Below are 20,793 nucleotides of genomic sequence, written 5' to 3'. Positions count from 1 at the left end.
GGCTCTGTTATTTTGTTATCTGGTTATTATTATCATCATTATTATTATTATTAAGACAAAGACTTGCTCTGTCACCCAGGCTGGAGTGCAGTGGCATAGTCTCGGCTCACTGCAACCTCTGCCTCCCAGGTTTGTAATTCTCTTACCTAAGCCTTCCGAGTAGGTGGGATTACAAGTATGCACCACCACGCCTGGCTAATTTTTGTATTTTTAGTAGAAATGGGGTTTCACCATGTTCGCCAGGCTGGTCTCGAATTCCTGACCTGAGGTGATCTGCTTGCCTCAGCCTCCACAAGCATTGGAATTACAGGCGTGAGCCCATGCCTGGTCCTCTGTTAATTTGATTCTATCAAAATTATTTTTTAAAAAAATAGTAAAAATACACAAATATAAAACAAGCATATGCGCAACACTTATTTGGCTCAATGAGGGAAATCATCAAGATGGAAAGATGGTTAAAGGAAGAAACAGAATTCAAAAAATTCATTAGGAAAGGTATTCCAAGTTAAATTAACCAGGAAGTGCCTTTTTTTCTTTTTTAATACTTGTCAGGTTGGGACCCTGCCAACTCACTGCCTAAATCCAGCCCACCTGTTTTTGTAAATACTTTTATTGGAACACAAACATGTTCATTCATTTACCATGACCACCCATATAAGCCAAAAATTGTAACCAAATTTAAGATTAACTAGTGTCTTCATTAGAAAATAAATATAAATTATAAAAATTAAGTTAAATGATGTTTATTTTTCATAATGACAAAACAAGGAAAATTTTATAAACTAAAATTAGCAAACCAATATATGCCTAAAGATTCATCTTGATTCTTACATACTAATGATGCTTCTGAGGTAGCATTTTTATGAGGAAATTTATTTTTCCTTAAAAGACTAGAACATTCAGCATATTAGAGTCCAGTTTCTTTATTTTCTGAGAATTCTGGGACTATTAAATTTGTACAAGTGTTTAATAGCCTCTCAAATTAGAAAAAGCTGTTTTCATTGAAGATACATTGTAATTTAATTTATTGGTATATCCTAGAAGAAAATATTTCATATTCTTATTATGATAAATAGTTATATGTACATATAAATAGTAAATATGCTAAATAGTGGTAAAAGGTTTTTCTCAGTTAAATACACAACCACCTACAGGACTTGAAATTCAGTTCCACAACCTCAAGCAAAAGACGCACAGTGTCAATGGTTATTCTCCTTTTCAGTGGAAAATGAACGTTTTCTTTATGGATTTAAGCAGACAAATAGACACACAAAAATATACAACAACTAACCATATTCTTTCTTCTACCACTCAACAAAGAATATATTCTCATCATCCTAATATAGGTTACCAAGTGATCTTGTCATAAAACCAGATTGCTAATTATTGTCATCCCAAAGGGAGAACAATTTATAGATTATGTGACCTCTACTCACCTAGTTATTCAGTACCTACTAGTCTCTGGAACTGGCTGTTGTATACATATGTTTTATACATGAGGGTTCTCTTGATTACATAATTAAGCCCAACTTTGTGGTCCAGTATCAGTTGTGAAAATGGACATAATCCTAGACAATAAGTTAAACAAATGTGGAACTTCCTGGCCAAGATCAGGAGCAACAATGAAACAAACCAGTAAAAAACAAAAGAAAAGAAAAACAGAATCAGAAGACACATCTGACAGTCCAAAAGGGAAAGTTCTATTGCTATTTGTTATTCACTCCAGTTGTTTCTTAGGCAAGTCTTAATAGCTCTAGCACGTGAGCACACTATGCATCCTTAGGGCGACCTTCAAATCTGTCAAAATACAATTTTTTAAAAAAGTTGAAAACATGACTCTCACACAAATATAGAGGGAACATTTGTCAAAGATTGATTTAGCTAATTTAATGAGAGAACCAGCAAGATGGTACAGCTGGTTCAAGAGTATTGGAGGAATAGGTTGTATATTTTCTCAGGAAAGTCATATGAATTCGTTGTATGCATATTAAATTATCAAACATCTGGGAGGAAAATAAAACTATAACCTTTGAGATTATCTTTTTTTCTAGATAGAAGTAATTTGCATTTCTTCAAGACACAAATCTACAAGTCAATTTACAGCTTCATAATGCTGGGCCAATTCAGTAGTAAATAGTAGGTCACACAAAACTATAACCACGTAGATAATTAAATAATGCTTTGATGCGTCTCTTGGGCTATGCTCCATTTTATCATGGAAGAGACATTCAAACTTTGCTTTATTTTCAAATGTTGAATAATTTTCTAAAACAATTTTATGTTATCCTTTTAGAAGTCTATAGATATTCTCAAGGAATTTTGAAAAATTTGAAAATTTTTGGTAAAAGTGGATTATACTAACTTACTTTTCTATTTTTTCTAGTAGGCCTAGAAATAAATAAGGTGTTGAGATTTCCAGTGTTCTTCAGTTGAGGTGACAGTGTTGTCTCTATGCTCCACCAGGGTCTAGGAGAATGTCATATACATACAGTCTCTCAATAAGTGTTAATAGCCTTTTTGCCTCTCAATTAGTTCTTTTGCCACTATGCAACTATATCACTCTACTCTTCTGAACAACTAAAGTCTTTTAAAAATGAAACTAAACCATCTTGGCTAACATAGTGAAATCCCATCTCTACTGAAAACACACAAAAAAATTAGCCGGGCCTGGTGGCGGGCGCCTGTAATCCCAGCTACTCAGGACGCTGAAGCAGGGCAGTGTTATGAACCCAGGAGGTAGAGCCTGCAGTAAGCTGAGGTCGAGCCACTGCACTCCAGCCTGGGCAACAGAAGTGAGACTCCATCTCAATAAATAAATAAATAAGACTGAAAAAGAGAATTGGCTAGGGTAAGCTGACGCATTATGAGTAAGCTTTGGAAGAGATCATCTGTTTCTCATAGCATGGAATATAAAAACCCTTTCCAGGCAGCATAGTTTGAAGGAGAGACTGGAGACTATGTAGTTAAGTAAACTTCAGTCTGATTCTGGCTCTGTCACTTAAAATCTGCAAGAATAGGATGCCTGGCCGGGTGCGGTGGCTCAAGCCTGTAATCCCAGCACTTTGGGAGGCCGAGACGGGCGGATCACAAGGTCAGGAGATCGAGACCATCCTGGCTAACACGGTGAAACCCCGTCTCTACTAAAAAAAAATACAAAAAACTAGCCGGGCAAGGTGGCGGGCACCTGTAGTCCTAGCTACCAGGAGGCTGAGGCAAGAGAATGGCGTGAACCCGGGAGGCGGAGCTTGCAGTGAGCTGAGATCCGGCCACTGCACTCCAGCCTGGGCGACAGAGCGAGACTCCGTCTCAAAAAAAAACAAACAAACAAAAAAAAGAATAGGATGCCTTACTCCTCTGAGTCACGTTTTCCTTCACCGGCATAATGAAATTAATCTATCTGTGACTTTATATTTAAGGTGGGTTTCTAATAGACAGACAAGATATAATTGCATCTTATTTGTTTATCCACTTTGACACTCTTTGTCTTTTAATTAATGTAGTTAGAGTATTCACATTTAAAGTGATTGATATAGTTGGATTAATAGTGATCATATTTGTAAATATTTTCTATTTCTTTCCTGTGTTTACTCATTCATTCTTACTTTTTTCTTTCTCTCTTTTCTTTCCTTTTATGTCTTCCACTTCTCTGATTTTAATTAGGCAATTTATATGATTCTACTTTTTCTTCTCTTGGCATATTAATTATACTTCTTTTTTAAACACGATTTTTAGTGGTTGCCCTAGAGTTTTTAGAATATGTTTACAAACAATCTAAGTTCCCTTTAAAGTAATATTATGCCACATCATGATAGTACAAGTGGGAATAAAACAATATTCCCAATTCTTCTCTATTGTCTCTTATAAAATGGCTATCATTCATTTTATTCACAAATAAGCTATAATCACTGAATACACTGTCATTGTTATTTTGAACAAACTGTTCTCTGTTAGATCAATAAATAATAAGAAAAATCTTCATTTTTCTTCAGTTTTTTCTTTCCTAATGCTCTTCCATTTTTTTTATATAGATCTGAGTTTCTGCCTATATATTTTCCTTCTCTCTAAAGAACTTTTAAAACATTTCTTGCAAGGCAAGTCTACTGATGACAAATTTCCTCCATTTTTGTTGGTCTCAGAAAGTCTTTAGTATTTACTACTTCACTTTAAAAAAAATTGTGGCAAAATATATATAACACAAAATATACTATTTTAACCACTTTTAAGTGTATAGTTCAACGGCATATAAGTTCATTCACATTGTTGTACAACGATCACCACCATCCATCTCCAGAACTTCATACCTGAAGGATAATTTGTTGGACACAGAATTTTAGGTTAGTAGTCTTTTTTTTTTTTTTTTTTTTTAAGACTTTAAATATTTTACTCCACACTCTTCTTGCTTTTATGGTTTCTGAGTAGAAGTTTGATGTAAATCTTATATTTGTGCCACTGTCGGTAAGGTGTTCTTTTTCCTCTAGCTTTTAAAAAAGATTTTCTATAATTTGAATATAATATGCCTAGATATAGGTTTATTGGTATTTATCCTCCTAGATGTTCTCTGAGTTTTGCAGATCTGTGGCTTTGTGTCTGTCATTCATTTTGGGACATTCTCAGTCATTGTTGCTTTAAATGTTGCTTCTGTTCCTTTTTCTCTCCTCCTTCCAGTATTCCCATTATACATGTGTTATTCTGTGTCAGCCCATTTGCATTGCTATAAAGGACTCAGGCTCGCTAAAAGAGCAAGCTGGTTAATGTATAAAGAAAACAGATTCATTTTGGCCCATGGTTCTGCAAGCTGTACAGGAAGCATGGTGCCACCATCCGCTTCTGGTTAGGTCCTCAGGAAGCTTACAATCATGGCAAACGGAAAGGGAAGCTAGCAGGTCACACGCTGAGAGAGGGAAAGTGACAAGATGCAACATTCTTTTAAAAAACCAGATCTCACATTAATGTAGAATAATAACTCATTCATTGTCGTGAGTAGGGCACTAAGCCATTCCTGATGGATCTGCCCCGGTGACCCAAACACCTCCCACCAGGCCCCACCTCTAGCATTGGGGATCATATTTCAACATGAAATTTGGAGGTGGCACAACATCTAAACTGTATCATGTAACTTTTCTAATAGCCCACAAATCTTAGATATTCTGTTCTTTTTATTTCTTTTTTCTTTTTTCACTTCAGTTTGGGGAGTTTCTATGGACACATCTTCAAGCTCACTGATTCCTTCTTCAGCTACGTCCAATCCACTTATGAGTCCATCAAAGGCATTATTTATGTTAGTGTTTTTGATTCCTTGCATTTTCTTTTCTTTCTTTGCACTTTCATCTCTCTGCTTTTATTACTCACTTGTTCTTGCATGTGCCCACTTTTTCCATTAGAACCATTAGCATATTAATCATAGTTGTTTTAAATTCCTTGTCTGATAGTTCCCAAATCTGTGCCTCACCTGAGTCTGGTTCTATGCTTTGTCTCTTCAGACTTTGTTTTTGCCTTTTAGGGTGGCTCGTAATTCTTTGTTGAAGGCTGGATATGATATAAAAGGAACTGTGATAGATCGGCCTTTAGTGCAAGGTTTTATATTTATGTGACTAGGAGTTAGATTCTTCTTACTATTTGCTGTAGCTACAGTGTCAGAGACTAAAATTTCCTGTAGCATCCTTGCTTCCATCTACTCTATTGTCTTTGGGTTTCCTTTGACACTCTTTAAATACGGTCAGAGGCCTGCAGTTCTTTTTGCTGGACAAGCTTTTTTAAGGAGATCAGAGATATATTTCAGCACTTTCCTCTCCCTGCCAGAAACCCTGGTAGGGTTCCTGGAGGTAAAACTCATGAAAGTGTGGGGTGCCCCTGAGACTGGGACCCCTTGGGTTTTTTAACTCACAAGCTAGTCCACACTAACCTTCCAGCAATTCACCAATTACAGTTAGTGTTCCTACAGAAAGCTAAGGCCTTCTGCTTCCAGTTTTCTGTTCCTGTTAAGCTATGATTCTCTGTATCCATCTATCTGTCTTCTGGGGCTGCAATTTACCCAATGACTTCAATTTTCTGATGAACCTAAGAATAGTTGTTGATTTCCAGTTTGTTCAGCTTTTTTTCTTGTTATGAAGATGGGAGTGATGACTTCTGAGCCCTTCACATATCAGACTGAAACCATAATGAGAATAATAATCAGCTTCTTCACCAATTTGTTGTAAGAATGGCACTACATTTATTAGATAAATTAATATTTAAGGCCCCTAGCTAAGTACACGGTACATAGGAAGCATTTGATAAATGGCAGATACTATTATCAATATTCCTAAAGCCATTTTAAAAAGCTGAAAATGAATAAATCACTAGACTGGAAAGTTAATGTATTATCAGTGAATGTTGGAATATGTCAGGTGTCTCTTATTGGATGCTTTTCAGATCACCACTTACAGCCAGTGAAACTCTCCGACCTGGACAGTCCCACCCAAAAGTTTCCAAATGAAAATATTTAGTCAGTGTTTAGACACCACATGAAAAACAAAACAAAACTGATCTTAAGCATCATAAAGTATTCCAAATATTACCAAATTATCAATGGCAGGTGAAAATAAATATTTGCAGTAAAATATCTGAGGCTTCATTATATTTTCTATGCAAAGGGCCATTGTACAGATCTTTCCAAAAAAAAAAAAATGTTAATCTATGAAAAAGAATTAACTCCTAGAAGGAAACTCAATAAACATAAGTAACTTTTATTATCATCCTAATCACCTCCTCTTTTTCTCCTACTGAGGCCAAGTCAAAGCACATTTTCAAATAAATGAGGAATTCTGAAAAGCAAGACTGCAACTTAATAAAGTTGTCAATATTGAAAATTCAGTAATTTCAGTTTAGTTAATCTCACTGTATTTTAAACTCTTTAAATTATATCTGAATGTTATTAAGTTTAGTCTATTATATTATCAATGTAGGCCCTACTTTCATGACCCTCAGATTATAGGGGATATAATTTATAAATGAAATATATTGAAAGAATCATTTTTGTTATTATCAAACATAAATCATCTGTCATTTCTCCTTCAGAGTAAGAAATCAATTTCTCTTAGGGGAAAGAAAAGTTGTCCTCCAGTAGATGCGAATGGCTCTTTCAATAATGACCTTCAGTTTCCTTGAACATTTTTTGTTTTTATTAACAAATATCTAACTGCTAACTCTATTTGTTCCTTTTTTCAAACTACAAAGAAATATATTGATAAAGTAGCCTTCCACAGACGGTGATTCAGCATCTATCAACAAAATTATCCACAAATGGAAAGATCTCTAAGACCTTGCTAAAAAGTGTGGTCTGTATACCAACAGCATTGGTGTATTAGTTATTCATGCTGCATAACAAATATCCCAAAACTTAACAACTTAAAACAACAAACATGTATTATCTCACAGTTCTGTATTCAGGAGTCTGGGCACATATTAAGTGAAGGTCCCTGGATCGGTGTCTCTCACATATCTGCCATCAAGGTGCCTTGATGAGGCTGCAGTCATCTCAAGGCTCTATCCAGGGAGGATCCACTTCCCAGCTCAATCACATGACCAGAAGCAGTCGACAGGTCTATGTCCTTGCTAGCTGTTGTCCAGAGATCTCAGTTCCTTACCTTATGCATCTCACAAGGGGCAGTTCACAGCATGGTAGATTGCTTCATTCAGAGCAAGCATTTGAGAGAGTGTGCCCAAGGCAGAAGCCACAATCTTTTTGTAACCTTTTCTTAGAAATGACATCCCATCACTTTTGCCATAGTCTATTATTTAGAAATAAGTCAATAGGCCCATCCAATACCAGGACAGGAAACTACATGAGGATGTAGATACCAGAAGAGGGTGGTTATTGGGAGATATCTTTGAGACTGCCTACCACAATTGGTAACAACTGGGAACTTGTTAGAAGTACAGAATCATAAAACTAGTGAGCAAAACTTAAATTTTAACAAGATTTGATCCACAGGTCCATTCAAGGTTGCAGGTCTCTGCTCTAGGAGCAGGGCCCATCCATTTTATTCTGTTGCAGAGATTGCTTCCTCACTTAATTTTACTGTCTGTTGCTTTATAAAGAAATACAGAGATCACTTTTCTTTGCAACTCAGTTCTCTCCTACAAAGAATTTTACAAAGTAAGTTCACTAAAGCACTACTGGGCTGCACATAGCAGATAGGAAATAGAGTTGGGAGAATGAAGAAGAAATATGGGGCATAAGATCCATGGCAAACAGATTGAACTATAGTATCAAGAAATTACTAAAAGAGAAGATAAAGCATTTGGGTAGAAAAGATGTCAGGAATCATGTAAAAATAGGGATTATAGTCCTATCTCCTCAACAATCTTTAAATGCATTGCTGAACAACTCTGCATTATAAAGCCTACTGTTTATAACAGTGGCCTCTTATTTTAGAAATATAACCATCAAAAATTATTATAATACAAAAACATAAATGTTCAACCGAGTTCAGATACCTGGCTTATTCCCTTTTTCAGTATATTTCATGTCTCAACAATGTCGAGTCATTTATATTCAGTATTTGAAATCTTTCCATAAAAGGCACTAAAAACTTTGGTATAAATATTTTACATCTACTTCAAATTTTATTAAATGTAAAAGATAAGATTACATCCAGATTTTAATTATGTCTAGAAAACTAAAAGCCCTAAGGGGTAAAATGCAAGTCTCTAATCTGCTTATCACAAAATGCAATCAATTAAGTAAAGCCTTCATTCCGCACCTTCTCAATGGTATACTGAAGCCAATACCTACTGATACGTGTGAGCTCTTTGTTAAATTTTCAGGAGTTTTGTGAACTAGTTGCTAATTACAGACATTATTAAAATTTAAAGTATTTATATAAACTTATAAGTATTTATATAAACCTGCAATTTAAAACAAATGTAATACTCAAAATTCATCACCTCCTAATTAGTTTACTACATTTTACTTTCATTATTTTTTGAGGTCATTTAAAACATCTATTGTATTTATAGGGTGAAAATACCATATATGCTGCAGTACTGAGTATCTCTTATCAATCCCACGTTTATGTTTAAGGACATCCTATTGATAGCTTAAAATTGGCCATATAGGAGTATTTATGCTACATAAATTTAAAAACACTATAAAGCAGAACTTGATTTTTATTTTATTGATTGTCTAGACTTAAGAAAGTGATAGAGAAAATGTTAATACTGCAGATTCAACTTGAAAAATGTGGCATGTCCCTAGTTATTACATTTCCAATAGTGTCAAAAAAGGGAAATATTCTCCATGTATTTGAAAACTGTTATTCAATTCAGTGAAGAAGTTGCTCACATCATTGATGAACCAGTAAAATTCCAACATAACCAGTGCTGAGGCTGAAACATGTTTCAGTTTAATTAATGTATTTTTCACTAAGTGACAAATAATTTAACAGTGGATCACATATCAGGTGTAACGATAACAATTATTGAGGAATGAATGACCAATTAACTGTATTTGTGAAATTTTGTTTGAACTGCATCCATAGTTTGCTATACATACAAGAGTCCAGCAAGAATAAATAAAAGCATTCTCTGAAATCAGTTGGTCATATGGAATTGACAATAGAAAGTGCTGTATATTTTATTATTATCTGTAAAATATGTGTTATACATCTTCTATATCAGCACATTTGTATTGTATGTATATACACATGCATGTGTGTGTGTGCACGTTTATTTTTCCCAGGAAGCTGCTTGTTAAACATTTACTGGCACATTACCCTGTGTCCTTCTCTCACAATGTAATTGTGGCCACTACAGATCACAGAGGAGCACATTAACATGCCCTGGTCTTCCATGTGAAAAGAATATTTTAAGTTCTAAAATTGAAAAGACATGCATGCACAATACTTACTATAAATTAGTGGAAACACTTCTCTGGTCTGTATTCAATGTGAATAAGCTTCTCTGCTGTGAATATGGGGAGTCCATGTTTTTGTTAGATCATTCTAAATCAATCTTGGCTCAGGTGATTTATAGCCTATTGCATCAGCCTAAATTACACTTTGCACATTCATGTTGAAAATATTCAGGGAAACAGTTTTCACTGTATTAGAATATGGAAAAGGAATTGACATCACAGGCATCTAAGTATCAATTGGACCTAGAATCTGATGAAATCATACTGAAAAGCTGCATGTCTTGCTTTGGCAATCAGATGACTCACCAGAAGAAACTGTACAGATCTCACAAGCAGGCCTGGTGGCCGGAATTTATGCTTATGATTCACGGGAGTCACATGTGCCCCTTTCAAATACACCACATACAGCTTTCTACTTTATCAAAACAACATCAATCAGTCCGCTGTGCTGATGACAGTATTTTTATGTATGTAATTTAATCCTTGGGGAAATTACTCTTCTGTAAGGTTCTGGGAAAAGAGTGAAGTGTTTTAGTTATTGTTCAGTTCCACATATAAACCGCAAAAATGGAGGAAGACAAAGCTGACTGATATAAAAATGGAATCCTCTGTTGCCCAATTAGAAACAAATTTTGTTGTAAATTTTGAACTGACTGAGAAAGTGAAGGAAAGCTTTGGTGGAGGGAACAGCAATGACTTTTGTGTAATTGTAGGCTTTTCACCTGAACCATTCCAAACCAAAAACAGTGAGTGGAAATGTTGTACAGTGTCTTCTCAGACTGCAAAAAAGATGATAATATTTTATGGATCTTCTGAGAAACCAGAGGAGTGCTTTGTAAGTATAGATATTGAAAAAACTGCTGGAAATTTTAAAGACAGGTAGGCAGAAAATCTTCTGTGATCATCAAATTGAGGATGTGCTGAGTTTGGAGAGAGGGTAAATTTGGACACAAGAAGGTTATGCAAAAGGAACAAGCAAACAAACTGGAATAAATTGCTGGAAAAACAACATTCCAAGTGCTTTTACAACAGCTCTTCAGTTCTTATAGACTTTTAAAAATATATTCTAAAATAAATGTGGGTAGAAAAGACGCCTTGACAGAACTAAACTCTCTTACACCAACTACAAGTCAGAGAGAATGATGATTAGTTTCTCCTAATGAGAAACTAGGATTAGAACATCACATTAAAAAGCAAGTCTAATCTTGAAAAATGTGGCATGTCCCTAGTTATTACATTTCCTTCAATGTATGTGACTATGGACTTGCAAAGAAGTTTTTCTTCCTTCTAATTCATATTACAGCTTGCAGGATGGTTGGGATTTACATCTTGAATACTGTGGATTTTGCAGTAGAAATGCCTAACTAGCAGGTGACCTGCTTTTATCTGATTAGTTGACATTCATAAATAAAAGGGTAAAAATAATGGAGGAGTGCTTTATGAGAAACATGAGTATATGATGCTATCCAAGTCTCCAGCGAGAAAGGCAAAAAATGTCCCTATTTGGAAGATACATTCAGCAGCTCATGTGCACATTTCAGTTAATATATAGACATATTAAAGATGATATGCATGTTTGTCTTGGAGTGGAATACAAAAAATAATTTTTATTCAAACCCAAATGGTGAGAGCAAAAATTATTATTATGACAAAATTTCAGATAAAGTACCTAAAATTAACATCAAGCCCAAACTTCTGGCCTTAGCCATGAGTTTTAACAGCTACATCTTGTGCTGGAGTTATTGAGCAGCAGAATTGACTGGTCTGTCTCCTCTATAGCCTGCATAATTTTCTCATAGTAGAGACAATTTTGTAATGAAATGGTCATGGTCACAGGAATGCAAAATATCAGAGAATAGGTCAAAATGGAAGGAAATCCTGGGATTATCTGATCTGTAGAATATTCTTATTAAATTAAACATTAAATGCCTGAAATGTTATAAGATGTTATTAAACATCTGAAAGGAAATCTCAGTATGAAAAGCAGGTATGTTAGGTGGATGCCTCAGTTGAATTCAGTCTTCTTCTTGGGTAAGATTAGTCTCTGTTCACAGAACTACTTTACCACCTTCACTGAGTCCCATGGTTCACTGCAGCTCGGAATGAAATCTAATTTTTCTTCATGTATAAGGAAACTGAGGTCCTGTATGCCAAGCCGCTTTCCCCAAAGGTCAAATAAGAAGATAGTGGCAGTGGCAGATTGGAGTCAGTGCTATGGTTCTCATACAACATCACAAAGAAGTCAACTTGATTAGCAACCAAAAATTCGACTGCATTCTTTCTTAGATTCCATTGCGCCAATGTATAACCTTTGTATTCTTTCAGTATTACAATGGCAGCCTAGAAGAAAAAAAGGTGTCTGGGAAAGTTTACTGTAAAGAATATTTTCTCCTTCAAGATTCCTCATTTCAAGTTCTACCATAGACTCAGTTCATCACCTGTCAAAAAGAAAATGACATGAAATCTCCACATTCTCCCTAAAATACAGAGACCTGTGACATCACAATCCTGAAGCCTGAGAGACTAAGTAGGAAGCTGAACCATATGACACAAACTGTAAGGACAAGTGTGGAGGAGGGGAAATGAAGAGGAAAAGAGGAAAGGACATCCATATCTCTTTGGACCTTTGGACCAATCAGTCCAAACCTTATTTTTTGTTGTGTTGTTTTTTGGTACATGTCCTGGTTGTTTATTCCCTTTGTTCAATTCATTTTGTCAAGTGTTTACAGAACACCCACACTGTGCTAGTACCAGTTATCACCCCTGAACAAATAGAATAATGTTTGGAGTGTGACTCACACCTTGAAGTCCACTTCCTTTTAGAGATACTATCTCATACTCTGTAAATTTAAGCTAGGAATAACCTCACACCAGTTACTCAGTGTTTGGAGAAGGAATAGAAGAGATTATCTGCTGGGAATGCTTCAATATTGAAATGTTCTTTCCTGAGGCTACTTTGTTTCCCCTCTCAAGTCACATATTACTGACCCACAGCAAAACCCCAGATTCCAACAGATAATCCAATCTGAAGCAAAGTCTGTTATTCAGGTGTTGGATAGGTACTAATTTAGCACCTACTTTGTGTGAGATACTCTTCTAGGTCTTGGCATAGAGTGGTGACCAGGACAGATCAAGACCCAAGCACTCTGTGGTGCTTCCATGCTCATGGGGGAAACAGAAAATAATAGGTAAATCCATGATAAAGATTATGATTTCAACTAGTCATAAATATTATGAAGGAAACAGACATGAAAATGTAATATTAATCTAGGCATGGGTATTGTATATTATGATTGATCAGGAATCAGGTTCTCCTAGGAGGTGACATTTAAACTCAGACCTTTAGGAGATCTCAACTCTCAGTATCCTAGAAGTCAAGTTGCAGGACCTTATAAGACTCCAACAGAAGGAAACACACAGTTTCATGCTGCCAGCGCAAGGCTACTCTGTTTTTAATTGATGGCTAGACTTCATAAAGACTGAAATGAATTAACAGTGAGGAAAGGCGGAACAGTTACTAGAGACAGAAGAGTCATTGTGATTTAGTTCTTTGGTGGATTGCTCATACTTTCAAGGGTCATCAGTAGCATAACCGCACCTTGGTGCTTAGAGAAAGCAGAGTGCAGCAGCTGGGCCGGCCCAGGGCTCTCTGTGCCTGGAGCTCCTGGTGATGTACTTGCCAGCGTGTGAACCTGCATGCTCAGCGCTCCCACGGTGGGAAGCTGTTTACTCTCTCCTGGGAGGACACAGGGTTAGACACAGTTAAATCTATAATCATTATCAACCAGATCAACACGTTCTAACCGACTTGCTTTCGTCGTTTTTTTTTTCCCAACAGTGGTTCAATGGCCTGTGAATGTTTTCCTTTCAGTTAAAAAAAAAAAAAAAAAAAAAAGATTTTCCTATTTAAATAAGTCATTTCATGGTCAAAGGAAGCTTTTGTTACTTCATAGTCCACTCCTCTTTTCTTCTTATTGCTTAATAAAACTGAAAAACTTGTACTTGATGTAGCCACTGTGTAAGTCAGAAAAAAACTGCTGACAAAAAAAAATGTATTCTAAGTATGTTTTAACCCCTGGTGGCATAGTTGTTATGAACATGTATTACGACTGTCTTAAGAGCTACATTTTCACAGTTTCTAAAATTATGGCTATTTCCAAAAATCAACTAATTATGACTATTCCCAAAACTCAACCAATGCTTAGGACAGACCTTAAGATATGGAAGAAATGTGAGACATGGCTTCTTTCTTTAAGGAGTTCACAGCCTAGTTGAAAATGCTAAAAGACAATCATTGGCAGTATATGACAGTACAAAGTTAAGCTATGTTGAGAGATAAGCTAATAGGACTGTAGTGGTGAAGCAGGCCAGCAGAGGAGGCTGGAGCCCTCAAGTAGTGCTTGATGAGAGAAGTATGACTTGGAGAATGGGGAGTATTTGGAGAGGAAGAGAGTGAAGTTTTTCAAGAATGGGGAATGACAGAGGAGCATGCCCAGAGCTGGGAACGGGCTGGAACATTCTCATGGGAGAGGGTGGAGATGTGAATAAATGCAACCGTGATTCATTTGGGGAGTTGTTGGGAAATGGTCAGATTGATATTGTGCCATGCCTTATAAGGGGCCAGCATGTTTTATCAGCTACAGATGACTGCTGAATAATTTTGCAAAAGTTTGACTCATATTGATTTTTCTGGGCTGCTCAGTGGACCTAGGCAAATTGTTGTTGATTTATAAATATTTGTTGTATTACTTGTAACTTGACCACTGTCTTCCTGGCTCATAGGGTGTGTGGATGAATTTAAACATAAAGATTGTCAGAAAGCCTCCTTCCTCAACATAAAGTCATTGCAAGGTTATTGAGACACCCCAACAAATAGAGGGGCATCTCAAGGCTAAGTTCATATCCTTCTGTTCATGAACATCTCAGTGAAAAGTAATTTTCTGTGTTACTCCCTGTGCAATTTATTTTTAGTGCTTTGTTCAGAGAAGATGAAGAAGTCACTCAAGTCACTTCAATATTCCACTAAAATTAAGGGATTTTAAATTGTACTTTATGCTTTTTGTATTCATAGATATATTTTTATTCTTTTGAAACCTGCACAATCTTGCATCTCTTGGAGTTATTAATGGAACTTCCACCTCTCCTAATGTTTGTTCATCATGTTCCCTCAGTCCTTCAGTTATGGATTAACTCCTCACACGGAAATATTTTTACAATACAAATGAATACTTTTGAGGACAATTCGCTCTTTTCTTCCTTACAGTTTGAGTCACCCAAGAATGAATGTTAATTCAGATAATTCCAGAAACTGACATAAATCTGAATTAGCTCTGGATCCTATGAAAGAATTAGTATGACTGAGACTTTTGGGTCAATAACCCAACTGGAGGGACAGAAATCAATTTTTAAACCATAGAGAAGGCCAGGTGTGGTGGCTCACACTTGTAATTCCAGCACTTTGGAAAGCTGAGGTGGGCAGATCACGAGGTTAGGAGTTTGAGACCAGCCAGGCCAGCATGGTGAAACCCTGTATCCACTAAAAATACTAAAAATTAGCTGGGCATGGTGGTGTATGCCTGTATTCCCAGCTACTCGGGAGGCTGAGGCAGGAGAATCATTTGAACCCAGGAGGTGGAGGTTGCAGTGAGCCAAGATTGCGCCACTGCACTCCAGCTTGGGCAATAGAGCCAGACTCTGTCTCAAAAAAACAAACCAACCAACCATAGAGAATGTGACTAGGACCTCTAGTGGCCAAACACCAGGCTCCGGACTCAAGAGCCCTATCTCTTCTGTTTCAACAGAACAATCATGGGAATTCTTACAGCACCACCTCCCCAAACACCACCTCTTGATATTACCAAATATTTACAGTAAACTGTGGGACCTGCGAAGAGACTCTGCTTTGTGGCTGTGGAGATAGATATCCCTGAAGTAACTTAGATCTATCAGAAGGACCACACACCTAGAAGGCACATAAGGGAGATCTCAGACCTTCCCAACATCTGATATCCCACTTTTGATTGGGGTGCCCCTGATATATCTGAAACAAATAGTCAGATCTACAGAAATATTTGTTCACTTCATCTCATAAATTGGATCAGCCTAGTGTATCACCATCCTTTGGATTCAGGGAATATTAGAGCAATTTGTTTCTTAAAAGCAAAAGCATTATTCAGCACTATGTTAATATAGTCATTAAGAATACAGGCCTTTTTCTTGTACTCTTAACTCTTTTCTACAGATTTATCTTCTTCATCTGTAAAATGAAGACAAAAATAATAATACCTGTCATATAGTGTTATTATATTTTGCTAATGAATGCTGTACTTTTATGATGACACTTGGCACATTATCACTCTATAATCAGAGGCTTTTAGAGTCTTCCATGAGCTGAGGATGACTCCTTAATTTCTTCACCTTCATTTTCTCCCCGTCCCTCAGGACTCACATATATACTACAATGTAAACATTAATAAACTTAATCTGGCCGAAGAGAAAATAAATTTTGTAGTAGAGAACCTGCCATTCAATATGATATGTTCAGGTCACTTGGTTAGGGTCAGGGATGCAGCAGGGGTTTTGTCGTACCTTTTGGAGCCTGATGCATCTGGCAGGAAGTGAGTTTTTTTATTACAACTCCTACCATCAGTCAGCAATTTTCAAAAAGTTCCTGAGATCCAGTCCACTTATATTTTTTTCTGTGAATTTAAAATTCTGAAATGCAGCAGACAGTCCCCAAATGAATTTGAGGTCTTTCAAGAATGTAAAATAACTGGAATGTCTTTTTTCTCTCCTTCTCCATAGATTAACCTCAGAGCCACAGACGTCAGGCTCATGCGCCAGTTGCTTGTAATCAATGAGAGCATTGAGTCCATCAAGTGGATGATTGAAGAGAAAGCCACCATTACCAGCAGAGGCAGCAGCCTCAGTGGTAGCCTGTGCAGTTTGTTGGAGAGTCAGAGTACCTCCTTACGTGGCAGCTACAACAGCCTACACGATGGCAGTGATGGGCTGGATGGCATTTCCGTGGGAAGTTATCTGGACACATTGGCAGATGATGTCCCAGGCCATCAGACCCCTTCAGACTTGGACCAATTCAGTGACAGCTCCCTAATAGAGGACCCACAGGCACTACACAAGCGTCCTAAATTGGATTCACAATACTACTGCTTTGGCTAGTGACACAGTTTTTTGCATGGGACTGGTGTGCAATTAACTTGTATTTATCCTTCTTCTCCGCTGCTATATTTTTGGTGTGATTTTTATTTTAATAAGATGATCTTTTTAAAAGAAGCTGATTTTGAAACTGCTTAATGGTATTTCTGTTGCTCCTAATACTTCTCATCTGAACTGATTTATTTTTCTCTGTTATATCTCTATTTTTTATTTATTATAATGATTTTCTCCCTTCTTTTATAGTAGCACAAACAAAGTAGGGGGAAAAGTATAAGCAATAATTATGTTTTTGCTTTTGTTTTCAGAGCAATGGGTCAGGGATTACAAGAAAAACTTTGCTAAATTTTACAATAAACCGAAGTCTGATAACAGTTAATTTTGTTGCTTGTGTTCTTAAATGATTCAATATATTGACATGTATTACTGTTTGCATATCAGGTTGAATAAAATGCTTGGAACAAAATTAAGCATTATTTCTAGGCCACAACATTCTACTGTATAATCAACAATACTGTTAGTCACACATGCCCACATGACAGTCATTTGGAAGTCCCTTATACACAGTCTGTTCAACCAACTCACCCTTGTGTTGGTACTTACAATTAACATTTTGTCATCGGTGATTCTAACTCAAATCATATGTTTATTTGTGTAATAATACATATTATTCTTCCAAATTTCAAAGAATAATTGAGATTAAGTATGGAGCCCATTCAAGGCAAAAATGTCCTAAATTTAATTGTATTTTGAGATTTTGTTGGCATTTACTTGTATGCATTTTGCAATTCTGATAGGATGTACAAATACTTAGATGCATACAAACAGATGGATAGAAAGACAGATAAATATCCCAATAGTAGGGAAGCAGAATTGTTATTCATTTAAGAAGTCCAGTATGATATTCATTCATCCTAGTATAAATAAATAATCTCTTAGTTTTCTGAAATAGAATATTGTAACTCACATAGAGTGGACATTTAGTTTTGATATAATGTTATTAATCCTCTGCATTTCTTTTATCTTGATAACTCCTAGTGAGGGAATCTAATTAAGATTTCATGCTGTTCTTTGTAATGATAAATGTTTCTGGACTAAACCCTCTACAATACAAATCAAAAAGTCTTCCTTCTTATAAGTGAGAAATATCCATACCCGAAAAATACTTCACCCAAATTTCCTTTGTTATTATATGCTTACCACACATGTCAAATTTATTGTTTGTTTCCAAGGCATATATTATTCAATTTCTAATTAAAATATATCAGGGCTTATATGTTGCATTGATCTTTTCCCATAAATTGCTTGATATAATCCTCATCACAAGAGTCATAATGTGAGGATTGTCACCATCCTATGTTTGAGGAAATTGAGGCAAATAGAAGGCAGGTTACTGAGACAAGTCTCCCGGTAAGTGTCAAAGCTAGGATTTAACTTGCATGTGTCTTATTCCTAACAGTAAAACTCAATAACCTCTTTGGTAATTATTGATGTTAAATAATAAAATCAGAATGAGAAAGCAAATGTAAGTCCATAACAAAAATTAAAAATGTAACCAACCAATTTCAAGCAGAAGATAATGAAATATGTAACCATATGTCTATAGCCTCGCAAGGAGATATCCTCAAGTACAGAGACGTGGCAGGCAGCAAGAGTATGAGCCATCAAGGGTAAATTCTAACTTCTTTAAAACCCGCCCTTTGCCTTGAACAAGCCATACACATGAAAGGCTATTTCTGTTCTCAGATCAGTTTCAGATCGTGAATACAATCTGGTAAATTTCTGTTACACTCTTCTCATGCAACCCACTTCCCCTGCTATATGTCCACCCCATGCCCTCTATAAATTTTCCCTCTGGAGAAAGGAAATGCAAAAAACACAAGAGCATAATGTAGGAGAAGTGTCTGGAATAGGTTTCATTTATATATTGTATTTTAAGGAACCTATAATGAACATTGGCAGAACACTTGAGAACGTTTTTGGTTTTATAAGTTTTATATGCTTTACATTAATTCCAATATTTTTTGCAAGACAGCAAATATAGATTCCACCATTTAAAAATATGGAATCACATGTAAGCCAACAAGTTTTTTAATAATTGATTTTACTAAAAGGAAGTCAATAAACAATTAAGCAATGCTAAATATTAACATATTCATTGGTCTCAAGAGAGTGAGTGCATAGGAGTGCCTCATTTTTAACTAAAGAATCCCCATAACTGATCTCTGACCTGGCTTACATGGAATCACATGGAAGCCAACAATTTTTAAATAATTGATTCTACCAAAAGGAAGGCAATAAACAATTAAGCAACACTAACTATTAACATATTCATTGGTCTCAAGAGAGTGAGTACATAGGAGTGCCTCATTTTTAACTGAAGAATCCCCGTAACTAATCTCTGACCTGGACCATTTGATATTTGATCTCTGTCAGCACCTGAAGGAAAAGGAGTAAAACGTTGTAGTATCTTTCAAACTATTCTGCCTACACTGAGTTGTGTTTTCCCAGAGAAGATGGAATTTTCCTGAGTTACATTAATCTCTCAATTTTTATGGACTTGTTAGTCTTTTAATGGATGGAAAATAATTAGATGTAAGGAATTTAGACAAGTTAAAACTAGTACATTTTTGGAGTTTTGCAAATAAAGGAACTCTAGAAGACCCCTAGGAGTCTTAACTAAACTTCAAGGAAACAATGTTTATACTACCAGTCAGCCCCAAATTACATATTATAAAGTTTTAGGTATTCATCAATGTTTGGAAATGCAAAAAATATTATTTACTGTGGGTGGACTATAAAGGTACTTGGAGCCCCACATATAATTGCATTCAGGCATGTGTTCCCCCAACTTCATGAAAACACAATCACCTCCATGAGGACAAAATAAACTTTTTTTAAATTTTGTTTTGTTTTGTTTTGTTGAGACAAGGTATCACTGTGTGACCCAGGAAGAATACAGTGGCACCATCATGGCTCACTACAGCCTCCAGCTCCCAGGTTCAAGCAATCCTCCCGAGTTAGCCTCTAGAGTAGCTGGGATCACAAGTATGCACCAGCATATCTGGCTAATTTTTCATTTTTTGTAAAGATGGAGTTTCACTACGTTGCTGAGGCTGGTCTCGAACTCCTGGACTCAAGTGATCCTTCCACCTCTGCCTTCCAAACTGCTGGGATTACAGGCATGAGCCATCCTGCCCAACCAACAAATGATTATTAAGCCTAGCATAGTGGCACATGCCTGTTGTCCCAGCTACTCAGGGAGCTGAGATGGAAGGACTGCTTGAGCCCAGGAGTCTGAGTCCACCCTGAGCAACAAAGCAAGACCCTATTTCTAATAAAAATAAATATAGATCAAATAAAGGAAAACAAAATAAATGGTTATTTCAAGCTCCTTATCTTACTGATCTCACAGCAGTTGACATATTTGATCACTCCTTTTTGAAAGAATATCTTCATTTTTCTTCCAGGACAAGACTTTCCCCCATCCCCCAATGCCTGCATGTTTGCAGACTCCACTGCTGGTTTCTCTTCGTTTTTTCTGACCTCCAAAAGCAAGAGCGTACTTGGGCTCAATTCTCTTCCAAAATTGCTCCCTTGGAGAATCTATTCAGTTTCGTAGTTTTGAATGTCATGTATGTGCTGAGATTTCTAAATGTATGTGTCTAGCCCCAATCTCTCCTCTACATTCCAGTCTCCCATGTCCACCTACCCCTGCAGCATCT

General features: G+C 36.3%; 1 protein-coding gene across 1 annotated transcript in view; it reads left to right on the top strand.

Moving 5' to 3' along the window:
• Nucleotides 1-17,447, top strand: part of LURAP1L (leucine rich adaptor protein 1 like) — a 42,873-nt gene extending 25,426 nt beyond the window's left edge. Inside the window, exon 2 of the mRNA XM_023213137.1 lies at nt 16,700-17,447. Coding sequence (XP_023068905.1) covers nt 16,700-17,074 — 375 coding nt within the window. The 3' untranslated portion in view covers nt 17,075-17,447. The remainder of the gene's footprint in view (nt 1-16,699) is intronic.
• The last annotated feature ends 3,346 nt before the right edge of the window (nt 17,448-20,793 follow it).

This window comes from Piliocolobus tephrosceles, chromosome 14 (genome assembly GCF_002776525.5).
Source record: "Piliocolobus tephrosceles isolate RC106 chromosome 14, ASM277652v3, whole genome shotgun sequence".
Lineage (NCBI taxonomy): Eukaryota > Metazoa > Chordata > Mammalia > Primates > Cercopithecidae > Piliocolobus > Piliocolobus tephrosceles.
This window is presented reverse-complemented; position numbering and strand designations above follow the sequence as displayed.